This window comes from Meles meles, chromosome 2, assembly GCF_922984935.1.
Source record: "Meles meles chromosome 2, mMelMel3.1 paternal haplotype, whole genome shotgun sequence".
In the NCBI taxonomy this organism is placed as follows: domain Eukaryota; kingdom Metazoa; phylum Chordata; class Mammalia; order Carnivora; family Mustelidae; genus Meles; species Meles meles.
In genome coordinates, this window is record NC_060067.1 from 130117626 (window position 1) to 130132934 (window position 15309).

At 35.9% G+C, this 15309-nt stretch overlaps 1 protein-coding gene across 4 annotated transcripts in view; it reads right to left on the reverse strand.

Annotated features, from left to right (window-relative positions):
• Window positions 1-247: 247 nt before the first annotated feature.
• Window positions 248-15309, reverse strand: part of GASK1B (golgi associated kinase 1B) — a 53558-nt gene continuing 38496 nt past the window's right edge. For all 4 annotated transcript variants that reach the window (XM_045998359.1, XM_045998360.1, XM_045998358.1 and 1 more), the window contains 2 exons: window positions 5818-6044; window positions 248-2964 (listed from right to left, as the gene is read on the reverse strand). In XM_045998359.1, coding sequence (XP_045854315.1) covers window positions 2757-2964; window positions 5818-6044 — 435 coding nt within the window. In that variant the 3' untranslated portion in view covers window positions 248-2756. The remainder of the gene's footprint in view (window positions 2965-5817; window positions 6045-15309) is intronic.

Consider the following 15309-nt stretch of genomic DNA (forward strand, 5'->3'; position numbering starts at 1 on the left):
GATATCTGTTAACTAATTTGTATACCACCTAAGACAATGCTCTATGTACACCAGGGAAAGCATAAGATCACTAGTAACAATATCAAATATATGTATATACAAACACAATCCAATAAAACTCTTAACTGTTTGTTTCTTTTATCATGGACAGTGGTAGCAAACAGTCTTCTGTACTTATCTTCCGAAAAGTAATGCATGTACAAAAAAAACCCATCTAAAAAATAAAAAACACGCATCTTTAATTTCTAATATTTTTATTACAGATTTTTAAGATATGTATTTATTTTCATATTATCAGCTTAAAGAAAATAAGTCACACAAGAATAAGCTTTTGTACTTCTGCCAAGATAAATTGTTCTATTTCAAATTTATCAAGTTATAAATAAACCACATAATATGCTTATGTGAATGAAACCACAGCATAATCTGAGTGCACTTGAAAGGCACAGAGTACTCTCATTGTTTCAGTAAGAGAAAAGAAGAGCATTACTTAGAATTAAAAGCCTGGCCCCGTAGCTATTCATTATTCAACAATAATAGTCATGAATTATTCACTGATTATAAAACAAAACACATTGTTAAAAAGCAAAGGTGACTAAAATAAACATGTGTTCCAGGACCTTTCATTTAATATTAAGCATGTCAGAATCACTGGAGGCAAATAAGCAGAGCCAGACCCACATTAGGGAGAACCAAGCCGCCCAAAGGCTGTGTAGCTTGGTACACAACATTAAAGCTAATTTCTAAAGAGACTGGATTCTCACCACTAATTTCACAAATTTGGATAAAGATCTATTCCATAAAAAGCTTATTAAAATGCAAATATGCCATCTCAATAAGACAAGGTATAAGGCAACCTGACAAAGTTCTTTCGAGTCAGTGGCTCAAAATAAAACCTTGGTCTCCAAGGTTTTGCTAGGCCAATTTTTTATTAAAATGCTGACTAATGAGAGAAAAAGGGGATCCTAAAAAACCCAAAGACAGCAAGTCAAAGTGGAGACTCGGGCAAACCAAAGAGTGCACAGAATGTGTGGAACCAGAGGAAGGACCTCAGAGGGATAATGGAAGAGGAGAATTGTCTGAAGACCACTTCTCCGATGGTCAGTGCGGCAAATATGGATGCTACCATGTAGTCCTTAAATACGAGTCTAGGAAAGTTATGATTAGACGGTCAAATGATCCCTCTCTCCTTGGCCATCTTCTCTTCTAGTTACCATGTGTTGTTTTGACATTTTGCCCCTATATATTTGCATAACTTAGAACCTATAGGTATATATTTAAAAAAAGACAAGTCTTTATTGTAATGTCTTTAATAATTCTACTTTACAGTGATGTTAAGTGACCCTTGATTAGAACGCAGAAAATGCGATGTTTTAGCAATAACATACAGAACTTAGAAAACAGAGACTAGAAAGCATTGCAATATTCTTAAATTGTATTTTTCAACTTTCAGGGAAAAAAGAAGTCAGTATAACAGTTTTTAAATAAGGAGTGGGTGAGATGGGGGCGGGGATGGTGACTTGTTTGAGATTTGAAACCTCTGTATGAATATTTATCATATGTGATGACAGGCATATCTTCCCAGGACACAAAGACCCAACATGTGAATACTGTATGTCCATGTCTTATGCCTAATTAAGAAGTTGGTAGAGGGTGTTTGGGGAAAATTATTTGAAGTTCAACATTGTCCAAATTCACTGTTTTAATTCTAGTCATGTGCTTTCACTGAGGAGAGTCAGGTTTTAATTTATTTTGTTCATATTTCTCATATTAGAATAAGCTAAACAATATATTTAAATGCACTCCATACCTGGTTCTATTGTCCGTATCTGGGCAATATCATTTAAATCTGAAGAATACCACTATTATTAAGAAAATATACAAAAACCAGAATATATAATTTGTAAAAATGACAAAATTTGTTAAGAGAGCATCTATTTTAAAAAGGCACTCTGTAAGTATAATTTCAAATAGGTAACATAACTTAAAATTGTTCAAGGTCTAAGCCACTAGACATAAGCTGGACCAAAACTGAGAAAACAAAACTACCTAATGCATAAATTGTCAGATTTGGATAGTTTCAATACTGAAGAGAAAATAAATTTCTTTTAAAAAAAAGGGGGGAGGGACTATGATTCTTGCTTCTCAGTTCACAGAGATGGCCAATGGTTTGTACATACAGTAGAATATATAGTGGTGCTTTTGCAAATAATCCACCATTTCTGTGCAGAATTATCGTACACCTGGATGTTTTTGCAAATCACATGCCTCAGTTTTCCAATGTGGACCTGCCTCTGGGTCATATTGGGACAGCTCTGTTTCAACAATCAGACTGAAGAGTGTTAAGAGCCCTTCCCATAAGTACTTGGTCAGACCAGTCAATGTGGCATAATATGCTTTGTTGAAGGAGTTAGTACCTCTGCCTTACACTGTTCTTTTAAACAGCATGACAAATGTTTTAACAAAGCTAGCTGGAATAATAATTGCAACCCTCCTGTAAAATCAGATGTAGAGACTCACGTGACATGATGTTGAGAAAAATGTGAACAAATGTTTTTTGAACAATATGTTTCTTAAAAGGTTTTAAGTCTGCTTACTGTGCTCAGACCCATCATAAACACTTGGTTAAATTTATTTACTTTATATATTCATCTACACTGCCTCATTCCTAAAAAAGTCTTGAGGCTTGTGTACCTATTTAAAAACAAAAACAAAAAATGCATAACTTTATCTAGTAATCTAGCCAGAAGATCCTTTTATTCATTCATAGGTAATACTCTGGCCCCATGTGCATTGATGTAGGTAAGAAGGATTTTGGCTCTCTGCTCTATGACATCAATAAGCTTTTCAATTCCTTGTCTGCCTCCTTGACTTTCCCAATAAACTTTATCAAGAAATAGGGACTGAAGGAGTTTCTGCCGTAAGTGCTGGCTCTTCAAAACAGAAACTGCAGATTCGGGAAACCTGAGAAGATAAAATGATATTTCATTCTTAGTAATTGCTTAGAAATATTATGCCTTACCCAATTGTTTTGCCTTTCATTAATCTGAAATAAATCACACTATCAAATAGTACCTGGAGAATGAAAATATTTTTGTCACTGTCAAGCTGACACTTCTCTTAATAATAATATACTAGAAGAATATGTTTCAAGGGAACTGAATTTTCTATGTTGAACTTTCCATTGAGAACTTGACATACTAACATCTTACTTAAAGTCATTATCTGTAGGCAAAGAGAGGTATGGAATTAAAAAGAGTTCTGTTAACCTGGCAAAAATACTTTCCTCAATCTTAAGCTCCATTTCACCCATAGAAACCACTTCAATCTGTCAAGTAGAATAGTATCCTCATAAGCGTCAACGTGGGGTTTTTATGCAAGAAAATATGAGAAGCAAAATGTTGACAAATGCATGACTGAATTTAATGTGAAATAATCCGAAATGTAGGTGGTAAGAAGAGAAAGGAATCGTTCCATAATGCTCAATTAAATAAAGAATTACTTCTGATTCAGACTATACTTTAGGAATTCTGAGAGTCTGAGAGCATTTTACTAAATTGGAATACTGAAGTGTTTTCAAATAAATTTAACAAAACTCATGTTTTAGAAACAGGCATTCCACTGTGACCCACCTCTGGAACACCTGAGGCCAATTTGGAAGGGTCCTTGTTGAACTACCTTAAGAGAGTGCTTTGCGCTTCTTGCTCTTCATTTAGAAAGTAATGCCTACCATGTACATTATCTGAAGAACTTTATCAAGGTTCAAGTTTCATAAGGAGTGCTTTGCTGAATCTCCAATTGACCCCATCCAGCTTTCACTGAAATACTGATGAAAGCACAGTAAAAATACTGGGGTTGCATAGAATATTTCATGCAAATGTAGTTGTTCCTTAACAACTAAACCAAGAACATATCCTTGTTCGAAGAATACAGTTTGCTGGAAGTTTCAGTCCTCCTAAATGCCTTTTCCAAATTTCAATGGAGTGAGCTAAGGATGGCATTCAGGGGGCATGAATGCAAGGGACCCAAGTGCTCTGATGCTGCAGAAAGACCAAAGGGCTCAGAGCTGGACGTGCTTAATGACTCTGAGTTGGTGTGGAATTAATTAATGCTGATAAGATGCTCTGAGCTCCCTGAAGACATGTACTATATAATTTAGTGGCTATGGTATTAATTAAGTAAGCATTTTTGCTCTATGAAATATTAATAATACATGATTTATAAATTCTATGAGCCTTCAACTAATTTAGCTGAAGCAGAATGTATGAGATGAAACCATGAAAACCATGGATCTCTTTAGTGACTAATCCTTTTCACAAAAGAAAATCAAAAAAGTACCTGTCTGCATTACACTGATTAATAGGAATATTCTATGCATAAATCTGGGCTAGCAAAGTCTTCATTTTTGCCTTTCAATGTGTGATTTACTTATTAAAAAAAAATTTGACTCTAGACTCATTACTCCTCATATTGCATTTAAAGTTAACTTCTTTCAAAGGATAAATAAAACAGTATTCATAATAATATGAATGTGTTGAATAGATGAACCATATTCTCAGGCACTCCTAATTCCAAGAGAAAATTTAAAGACTTAAGAAGACCCCACAATATCAACTCAGTAAGTAATGCCTTTGGTCAATTTTTCTACACGTAAAATTTCCTTAGTTTAGCCACTTTAAAGAAAGAATCTGTCATATATTCTACTTTCAATCCACAAGGAGATGTGAGAATGAGTATTAATGGGCAAGATGTGGTGAAAACTCAGGAAACTGGGGCTCACGAAACTCTCATGGGAACAATATTGTCTCTAGTCCTGAAAGTACACAAAAGCCAAACTACCTGATGTGGAGTGCTAGGAAGAAATAATAAAACAGGCTTCAGAGTGTTGTTAACAAAAATAAAAGTAACAACAAGAATAACACAAGTTACCATAGAAAAATGATTGGACTCAGATTTGAAAGATTCGGGTTCTACTCTCAATTTTAGACTCCTTCATGTGCTCTCCAGTAGTCACTTAGCTTCACACAGCTGGTTTACTCTTTCACTAATGCACCCCTCTATTTCCAAGTCTCAAACATACCCGGGTCTTGGTCACTCTGATTTCTAAGTAAGGTAGGAAGGCTATGAAGAGTGGCAATGAGCTGGGGCCTGAAATCCAGCCTCAATCCTTATGGCCCAGACTCTACAGTGGGTTCCTGCCACTATTAAATGCATTAGTTTCCTTTATTTCCAAATAGATAAGCTCAAAATACTTTGTCCCTATTCTATGTCTACGAGAAAGATTTCCAAATCTTCAAAACCCTCCCACCTGAACTCAAACAGCTGCTGTCCTTTGATACTGTATCCTAATCAGCAGATTAGCTCCAATTTCCTGCTGCATTCAGAAAAGTCTCTTGAGTTTATTATGCCTTTGGACATCCCACCACGTCAGTATCTGTGTCTGTTAGTCCCCCTGCCCCATGCCCTGATAATGGAGCTTCTGCTGCCTCCGTATCCCTACTTTGCCAGTTCCTATCCCAGAGGTCCCTGCATGCTTCCAACTTTACCCACACGGATTTTCACAGTAAGGGCCAAGGAAACATAGCAGGAGTTTTGTAGGTTGCATGGGTTGGTGAAAGTGACACCATGGCTGCAGTCTTGTTCTGTTCTGCTTAGGTCTGTTTTCCATTTCTGGGCCTCCATCCCCGGATTCCACATCCACAACTCCTTTTCAAGGGTTAGATCAGTCACACAGAGCATTTGAGTTTTCTCAAAACCTTACCACTTATTTAATAGAAATGTGATGTCCTATAGATGTTACTACATCTTAAAACTTACTCTTTGATGCCTTCTAACAATTTGAAGTTTAAGTTATCTTCACTTCTGTCAAAGAAACCCTTGTTGTCTAGGAAGACCAAATGCCTTGGGTCATGCTTTCGCTGGATAACATGCGCTAGAGCCACAGAATCTTGGTTGTCACATTTTGGCCTCAGACCATTCTGTACACAGACATCTTCCTTTCGAGGTCGGAATCCACAGCAATTTGTATCTAAGCGATTATAAATCTGAAAATGGAAAGCGAGAACAAAATCTAAGATGCTGAGTGAAAACAAAACTTGGGAAAGTAAGATTTCTGAAGAATTAGTGCTTTCTAAATAGCTGACTTGCCAGAATCTAATAAGGCCAGGCTCATTTAGTTAAAGGCAACTGTCAGAGGAAGTCCAAGTTTCATATCCCTCTGACTCAGCCATGGTTAAAAGCATTTCCAGCTTCTAACAGCTCCAAAGTCAGATCATCCAAGTTAGACATCTCCACCCTTAATATTCAAAGTTCCCACTGACATCATATGTAGACACATGGCCAGAAGAATCTCTGACTCTATTCATGGCAGAAGATAGAAACCACTGCACTTTTTTTTTTTTTAAGATTTTGTTTATTTATTTGACAGAGAGAGACACAGCAAGAGAGAGAACACAGCAGGGGAGTGGGAGAGGGAGAAGCAGGATCCCCTAGAGCAGGGAGCCTGATGAGGGATTCAATCCCAGGACTCTGGGATCATGACCTGAGCCAAAGGCAGAGGCTTAATGACTGAGCCACCCAGGCACCCCTGCCACTGCACTTTTATATACCTAAAGGCTATGGCTCAGTTTTTTTTTCCTTCAGCTGGATTATAGAAAACCTAAGTTATCTCAGTGGCTCTAAAAGTTTACTGCATCTTCTAACCTCTTTGGACTTTAGAATTACACTATCTAACCTGAAATAAATAATATGGAATAAATCTTTTGAAAAGATGTGACATCCAGCAATGATAACAAGAAGCACTACCTATATGGAGCCCACAGCTAGATTCTAAATAAGTGAGCAGGATGAACAAAATTATTGGGCCCAGTGGGGTTTATTATGGGGATAGGGTTTCTATCCTATAGAAGAAGTAAGCAGATTAATTAGAAAGGGAGAACTGTGTTATTTCCATTTCCTTTGGGCACGAAAGAAATGATATTTATTAATCAGGGTAAATTAAAGCCTCAGGCTAGGAATTAGATAAGTTTCAAGTCAAATCTCTATGACCTTGTGTAGATTCCTTTACATCACTGACTTTCAATTTAATTACCTATATAATGGGAATGATACTATGGCACTGTACCTTGTACAATTAGTGAGGATAGTAATGAAAATGTTTATAAACCATACATCCCTCACCCAGGCATCTAGAAGATACTCCAAAAGATGAAAAGTTATTATTGTTGAGACCCACACATACACACTGTATGAATTGATTTACCTCAAACAAGATTCCAAGACAAAAGGCAATTTCTCCATATTTATGAAGAAAAATTGAGCTTCAGAGAGGTTAAAAAATCCACTCTGGGGGCACCTGGGTGGCTCAGTGGGTTGGTTAAAGCCTCTGCCTTCAGCTCAGGTCATGATCCCAGGGTTCTGCGATCAAGCCCCACATCCGGCTCTCTGCTTGGTGGGGAGCCTGCTTCCCCCTCTCTCTCTGCCTACCTCTCTACCTACTTGTGATCTCTGTCTGTCAAATAAATAAAAATCTTAAAAAAAATCCACTCTGAGTAGGATATAAGTAAATAGCAAAGTTAAGATTTAAACACAGCTATCACTTTTCAGCCTTTTGGCTAAGATTAAGTGTAGACGCAGGTATATTTTTCTCCAAAATTCCAAGATTTTTCCCCCAATACATCATGTCAAATAGTTTAAGGTTAATCAAAGAAAATACATATGCTCATGATTCAAAAGATGGCTGGACATAACACTGTCACTTTTATTCCTTTGGCACTAAATTTCCATTATTTCTCTTTCCCTGTTTTTACAGATCTTGTGGAGCTAGCCATTCTAAGAGGTCAACTGCTCAAGAAGGAATGCAGAAAGTGTAGTACCAAAAAAAAAAAGTGTAGTACCAAAATTTAGCCTACTTTGAAATGATCATTCATTCATTCATTCATTCATCCAACAAATGTTTTTGACCATCTCCCATCCATCAGCGGGTTAAGGCACCAAGACAAATATTGCCCATGGTCAGTACCTCCACACCATCACTCACTCCCGGAGGAAAACGAAGTGGTCATTTAATTTTGCCTCACTACCACAGCAAACTTTAAGAACTGGACAAATGACCTTCGTCTCTGTTTTCTGCACATAAGTGAACTTTGTATCAAATAGCATATCTTGAGAAACAGGGATTATAAAAGAGGTCAGCCTAAGCCAATTTTCTGTGACATTTATATAAAACTAGTCACATGGGACAGGGGTGGTTAGTGAGCCAAGAAGCATTTGGATAATGTAGAGGATACATTGCTGATCTACAGGCAACCTACAGATAAAGGGAGGCCCCTGTCAGGACTGGTTCCAGACAACTGATCCATGGGGCTATAAGTCTAAGCAATGATTTATCCAAAATGTCACTTAGGCTGACTGCAGAGAACAGTAAGTTCCCACTTCTGGTTAAAGTGTCTTTGTCTGCCATAAGCACAGAGGTTGCCCAAAGGTGAGCAAGAGGGACCCAAGGAAATCACTATAGGTTAAATGAAAAAAAGCACAAATGAGAACTATCAGAAAAAATTATTGAGTCCTTTCACTTCAAACAATTTGATCCATTTTGTGTAGTACCTTGACTTCCTTTGAATATAAGAGAAATCAAGTGACGTAAAGAGATTGCATCTGATTGCCAATTATTTAAGATCAGGGAGTCAGGGAGAACATGAAAAATAATCCTTCTAGAAGCTGCTTCTCATCCAATTTCCCCTCTTTTGTAATTCCCAAAGAATCTCTATACCATGCTCCAATATCACCATATGCTTATAACCCGTTATAATGGCATTATATAATAGAAAAAAACATAAATCCTATTTAATATTGACCACAACATTCAAGGTCTGTTATAAAGGATAAATGGTAGCCATTTAAGTTTTAAGGACTAATCTATCAACCGCTTAATAAATGGTACCCCGAACCCTGAGCTTTTTCTTCGTTGTTGATTTCATATCAGTGAAGAAAGGACTAAGAAATATAGCTACATTTCTGTTGTTTCTACAACAAAGCCATGAGTCAAAAATATTAATGTTAAATAATAAGCACTTCAGAGTCCAGATATCAACTTTCAGTACTCCTATAAATATTATACTTTTCTATTTTTAAACTACAAGAAAACATTAAAAGTTAGAGGTGGAAAAGACTGATTTAGGTCATTTTTTTTTATTGCCTTCCCAGCATTAGATTGTTTCCTACAGTGTATTTTTAAAGTGCTTTGTCTGATCTAATTTTGAATCACTCAACAGTCTGTGATGATTTCACCACTTCCCTGACAGACTGTTGTGCTATTCAAGTCTAACAGACCTTATTATTAAAAACGGGTGTGTGTTCAGCTCAACTCCTTGTCCAGAAAATGTTCACCGCCCCCTTTTATTTGGATGTACACGTGAAGTTGGTAGGTATGTTAATACATGTTGAGTGTGTGTGGGGCGGTGTGAGTGTGTACACCTACAAATATAGAATTGTGTTGTAAGGCCTCAAATAATCAGGGTTTCTTTTCATTTTTCTTATCTTCTAAGTAAAGTAAATTATGTCTTTGTATTATTGTCTTTGTCTAGCAAGGGCTTAAGTAGCTCTTAAATCTTATTCCCTAGCTTTTCTCAGAATTTTGTTTATAGTCTTCCTTTTGAATTCACATTCACTATACCAAAAATAATTTGACCACAAAACCATAATCCACTCCCTTAAATTCAGTGCCATGTTGCTAGGCATTTAATTTAGTTATACATTGAATATATTTCTGCTTACTTCCAAGAGAGTTTACCTATTTTTTAAAGCCTAATAAAGCATATCCTAGATAACTGTGAATCTATAATATGGTTTTAATATATAATTTAATATATAATTTTTTGGCTCACATAGTAAAACCATCATTTCATTTAACTACCACGTAATTAATCACTATAGTTCACGTCTACGGGTCTATATCCTTAGATAATTATCCTACAAAGAAGACTCATTGGGGGTAAATCTTACCAGTTAAGCGATTGTGAGTATTGATCATCATTAATGCAACTTGTTCAAATTCAGAACCTCTCACTCTTTAAAACAAGGAAAATCTTTTACAGAATTAATCTTCTGAATCAGAACATTACTACCAACCATCATTTTCCATAAAATTGCTCTTTCCTCTTTTAGGAAAATATATATTTTCAATGTTTACCTAACTAAAATTATACTCAGAAAAATCCAGGTGTTCCAGCCAAATTTTTTGTTGTTGGTGGTGGGAATATTTTTAGATATACTGCCTTCTTCTAAAATTCCTTTTTTAAATTCTGTTTTCCTTCTGGGGGTGTAACTTTTGCCTGCATGAAAAAAGTATCTTTTGAGTGACTCAGTAAGTTTACAGAGCCTAAACAAGGATGCCTCTGCTGCACTGACCAGCTCTCCAAAGCCCGTTGGAATCTATAGAAATCCAATGACTTTCCACCCTTTTGCACACCACCCATTCCAGCTTTGTCTTCAAAAAGAGAGACTATGGAATCTGAAAAACAACCTGAGGGTTTTGAAAGGGTGGGGGTGGGAGGTTGGGGGAACCAGGTGGTGGGTAATAGGGAGGGCACGTATTGCATGGAGCACTGGGTGTTGTGCAAAAACAATGAATACTGTTACGTTGAAAAAATAAATTAATTAAATATTTAAAAAAATTTTTAAAAAGTGGGTCTATCAAAGCAATGACTTCATAGTTTCTTTTTCTTCAAAGCAATGAAATTAAATAACTAAGTTCAGGCAATGTCTGAACAAAAGCAAGAAATAATATTCTAAGAGTGCTACTAATATTAATGAAAAACATAAGAGCAGTCATTTACTGAGTCTGTTATTATGTGCCAGGAGCTGTACACTTAATGCTTTACATGTATCATTGCATTTAATGCTCACAGCAACCCGAAGGGATAGGAGCTACCAATAATCCTGTTTGATAAATGAAGCAAGTAAGGAACAAGGAACCTGGTTGACTGACCCAAGGTCCCTCATTTCATAAATGACAGAACTCAGGATTCTAACCCAGATATTCATGCCCTTCTCCATCCTGATTATCTCTCTCACATGTAGCCAACGTGCTGATAAAAAAGCAAGTGCACTTGTAAAGAATACTAAATTTTTGAATGTCACTACATTCAGTAAATACTGGTTATAAAGTTTCAGCAGATATACAAAAAACTGCAGTGTAGGAGTTCAGGTAAAAACACATGAAGGAGAGGATATTACGGTTGTGTTTTGAGAAACAGGAAGTATTAACTAAAAAATAGACAAAGGCATGAAGGTAGGCAATCAAAAGACATCTTTAGAAGAACTGAGAGTACATGAGACCAGTGCTTCTCAGAATGTCTGTAGTGAAAGACCATTTCTTTCCTTCAGCCCCACAATCTATACAGATTGTTGTTTGTTAAATGATATTGATAATAATAGTAATAATAATTATAATAATAATTTATTACTAGAGAAATAAAATACAAAATACCAAATATTTGAATCAACAGATGAAATTCCCCTACCAAATGGCCATCAAAGTTTCTAAGTGCTTCTTTGCAATTTTTGTACTTGTCATGGACTAATAAATTAGCAGGTTGAGTCACTCAAAATGAGTCACATTTTAAGTAGGATAATGCAAGAGGGTTCTGTCAAGGATTAGGGGAACATGAAGGCAGGTAGCAGAGCAAAAGGTGAATAAAAGTATTGTGCCCAATAGGGAAAGCCAAATTTCTGAAGTGTCTTCAATTTTCACTATCATTTTCTCATGTAGAGCAGGAAGGAAGGTAAAAACAAGGGAGCAGGGCATCAGAGGGAAATGTTAAAAAGAACAAAAACTGAAGGGAATCAAGACAGAGTGTACTTGGAAGCTGAAAAGAGAAGAAAATGAAGATGTTCCTCCTCACATATATTAGAAATTCCCCCGATCCAAATATTTTTCTCATTCAACTCTTTTAGTTAAATTACATAACCCTGTAGATTTTTCTACTACCGTTTTTGTACACCTCTTTAAGGGTCTCAGTGAGCATGTGTGTGTAGGTATGTGTACATTTCTGGTTGGTGAGTCAATATCTTAAGATCTCATCATCTCTTTTCAAGCCATTTGTTTTTAACCACTTGAAAATCGTACTTTTACAAAGAAAACTGTATTTTTAAAGAGAAAGTTTAAATAATACAATAAAACATGTAATAAGTAGAAGTTAACAGTTTACCATAGTAACTCATCTAATACTTGGCACATAGTAGGCACTTGATAAGTGTGTATCATAAAAAGAACCCTTAAGAGTTGGTATTCACTGTGAATTTCGCTATTTACAAAATTCCTTCAAAACCCTGTTTTCTACTGGGAAGAATCAAATACAAAATAATGGTGGCATTGGAAGACATGGGTCTTTTTTAAAGTAGCATCCAGTGAATGAAGGGGGGAAAAAAATGGGAAGGGAGCAAAAGATGGAACTGCCTGTGTTTGCCATTTTCTCTTGGTTGGCTCCCTTATGTGGGTTTAATTTCACTAACCACAGACCATGAACTGTTATATCCCACAGAGAGTCTGCCATAACACCTTGCCAGTACTAGGCATTTGATAAATACATAACAAGTAGATGGGACAGAAAAGCAATAGGGCATCCTTTTCTATAATTAACAGTTTCCTGGAATATTCCTTTGATTCCCAGTTATCTCATTGTCCAATAAGATAATTTGTCTTTAGAAAATTGTTTTGTCATTTTGTCAAATTATCATTTGTTTTTAGGAAATGCATGGAGGAGGGGAAGTCTCATTGTCTCATTTTCAACAATTATCTTATTTCAAAAAGGCATAAAGACAGTGAGGATCACAACCAGTATCAGCCCTACCCTAGGTACAGAGAAACACGGAAACATATAGACTTACTTATTTATCAGCTAATAACACATAATTAGAAAAGCCTTGTATGTGAATGTGTCTTGATGTGAACTTGTATACGGTTACCATGTTACCAGCGAAACTAGATGGATCCCTGTAGTCTAATGAATGTATAAATGTAGACCAGATCACAGAGAAGAGCAAACTCAAACAAATCCCATAGTCCCCATGGTACTTGTTAATACAGACTTAGTATCTTACCTTGGGAGCGATACACAAGCAAAAGCAAAAGTGTTCTCACCAGCCTGTACCTGTATCACTTGGGAACTCTCACCTCATAAAATAATAGATTTCATTTTCATTCTTTGCTGCCATGGCAACGGGTGCCCATTAAATTACTCTGCATGTAAATGTGACTAGCAGAACATCTGATGAACACTAAGAAAAGTAAAAATAGCTCTCAATATATATACCTAACAATGGCCATAGACTCACTTTTGCCTCTGCCTCTGGAAAGAACAGTCATTTGCTCTATACTACTCAATCTCTAGAATTCCACATTTAAAAATATCTATCAATATGAACCAATTCAATGCAGCATGTCTAGTTTCTTCCATGTTACTGAATTGTAAGTAAAGATAGAACAGTATTTCTTTATGCAGAAGTAAAAACATGTCTAATGCTATGATATATTTGGATCTACTTCTATAGATGCAATGTTTAGAATTCAGATACTGTACCTCTGAATAAGTACCAGAAGTTAAACATCATTCTGCCCCAGAAAGACTAAAGAGAGTCACCAGACAAGTGATAATCTATTTTTAGAGAAGGAAAATCCACGATCTGTAATTTGCACAAGTAGAGCTGCATGGAAATAGACTCTGCCAAAGGCACACCCATTTTCCTGTAAAGACTTATAAAGAAAACTAAGAGAAACAATTTTACATTTTATAAAAAGTTCTGATTTATGGAATGGGTTTATATTAAACAAAGAAAATTAAAACAAGAATAATATAAGTAAAATGTTTAAAAATGTTTAAAAAGTGCCTTCTTTTGAGGATATGAAACACCATTTTTAACAATTTAACATTAAATAGGGTTGTAAACACTTAAGATTACATATACTTATAGCTGAGGTAAATACTGTCACAAAAAACTTTCTTTCCTTGACTTGACTGTATTAACTTTCAGTATTCTCATGAAATTTCTATCACTTTTATTTTCCCCTATAATGTAGTATTTTATTATAAGGATATTGGCAAAAATAAGGTAATATAAATGACTAGGCAAAAACACAATTATGATTATAGTGACAAAGTTCCTTTGCTTGATGTCACTTTCATCAGGCTCCTGAACCTTTCTCCTAGGCCCATCTAGGCACTTCCATATACAATCCAGTTTTAGCAAGAGCCCTGTAAGTCAATTTAACCAGAACCTTGCCACCATTAATATCTGATTGCATTCATCTTCCACTGGCCCCCAGGGATATGTGTGATCGCCCTGGTATGTCTTCAGCAAGAATCTGGTTAGACCAGTTAAACCAGACTTCCTCTTACTCCTGGCACTTCCTCTTCATAATTTGCCTTCCACTGACCCCATGCTGTATTCAGGGTGGAGCCCAATCTCTCTCCCCCACTGGAATATCCCATTACAGTGGTCCCTATATCTACAACCATTATCACCAATAAAGTCTTCTTGACCATCTTTACCAAGTGTCACTGACTCGTTCTTCAACAACGATTAACATAATCTAATATAACATATCCTTAAAGCTATTTAAACTCATATCTTTCAATGGAAATTGGTTCTCTTTATAAAAAGCTAACTAATTCTGACAGATTGATTATTCTCTGGTTATTGAAAAATAAGTACTACTCAAGAGTAGAATGGTGGTTTCCAGGGGCTGGGAAGTGGGGAAATGAAGACATACTGGTCTAAGGGTACAAGGTTTTAGTTGCCAGTTGGGATCAGACCATGGTTAATAATATTGTATTGTATACTTTAAATTTGCAGAGAAGATCTTAAGCATTCTCTCCCACACACATACAAAAGGTAACTATGTGAGGTGATAGTTAATTACCTTGATTGTGGTAAATATTTCACATGTATACAAACATCAGATCATCACACTCTACACTTTAAGTATATACAGTTGTGTTTGTCAAGTATACTTCAATAGAACTGGAAAAGAACTAAATAAAGTTGAGTTTCAACCTTTTTCAAAGATTATGGCTACATGCACTTATGTACTTACAGAAGTTCCCGTTTGAAGACAGATTTGTTTTTCTGCTCTTTGGGATAGCAAGTAGCTGTAAAGTAAACACTTTATGCACCTTGGATACAAAAATCCCAGGATACTGCTAACTGACTTTACATTATAAAGTTTCTAATTATCAAAATAACCCAAAGGGACATACATCATCTTTTCCCACATTACAAGTAAGGAAAAAACTCAAAGATGGTAAGTAA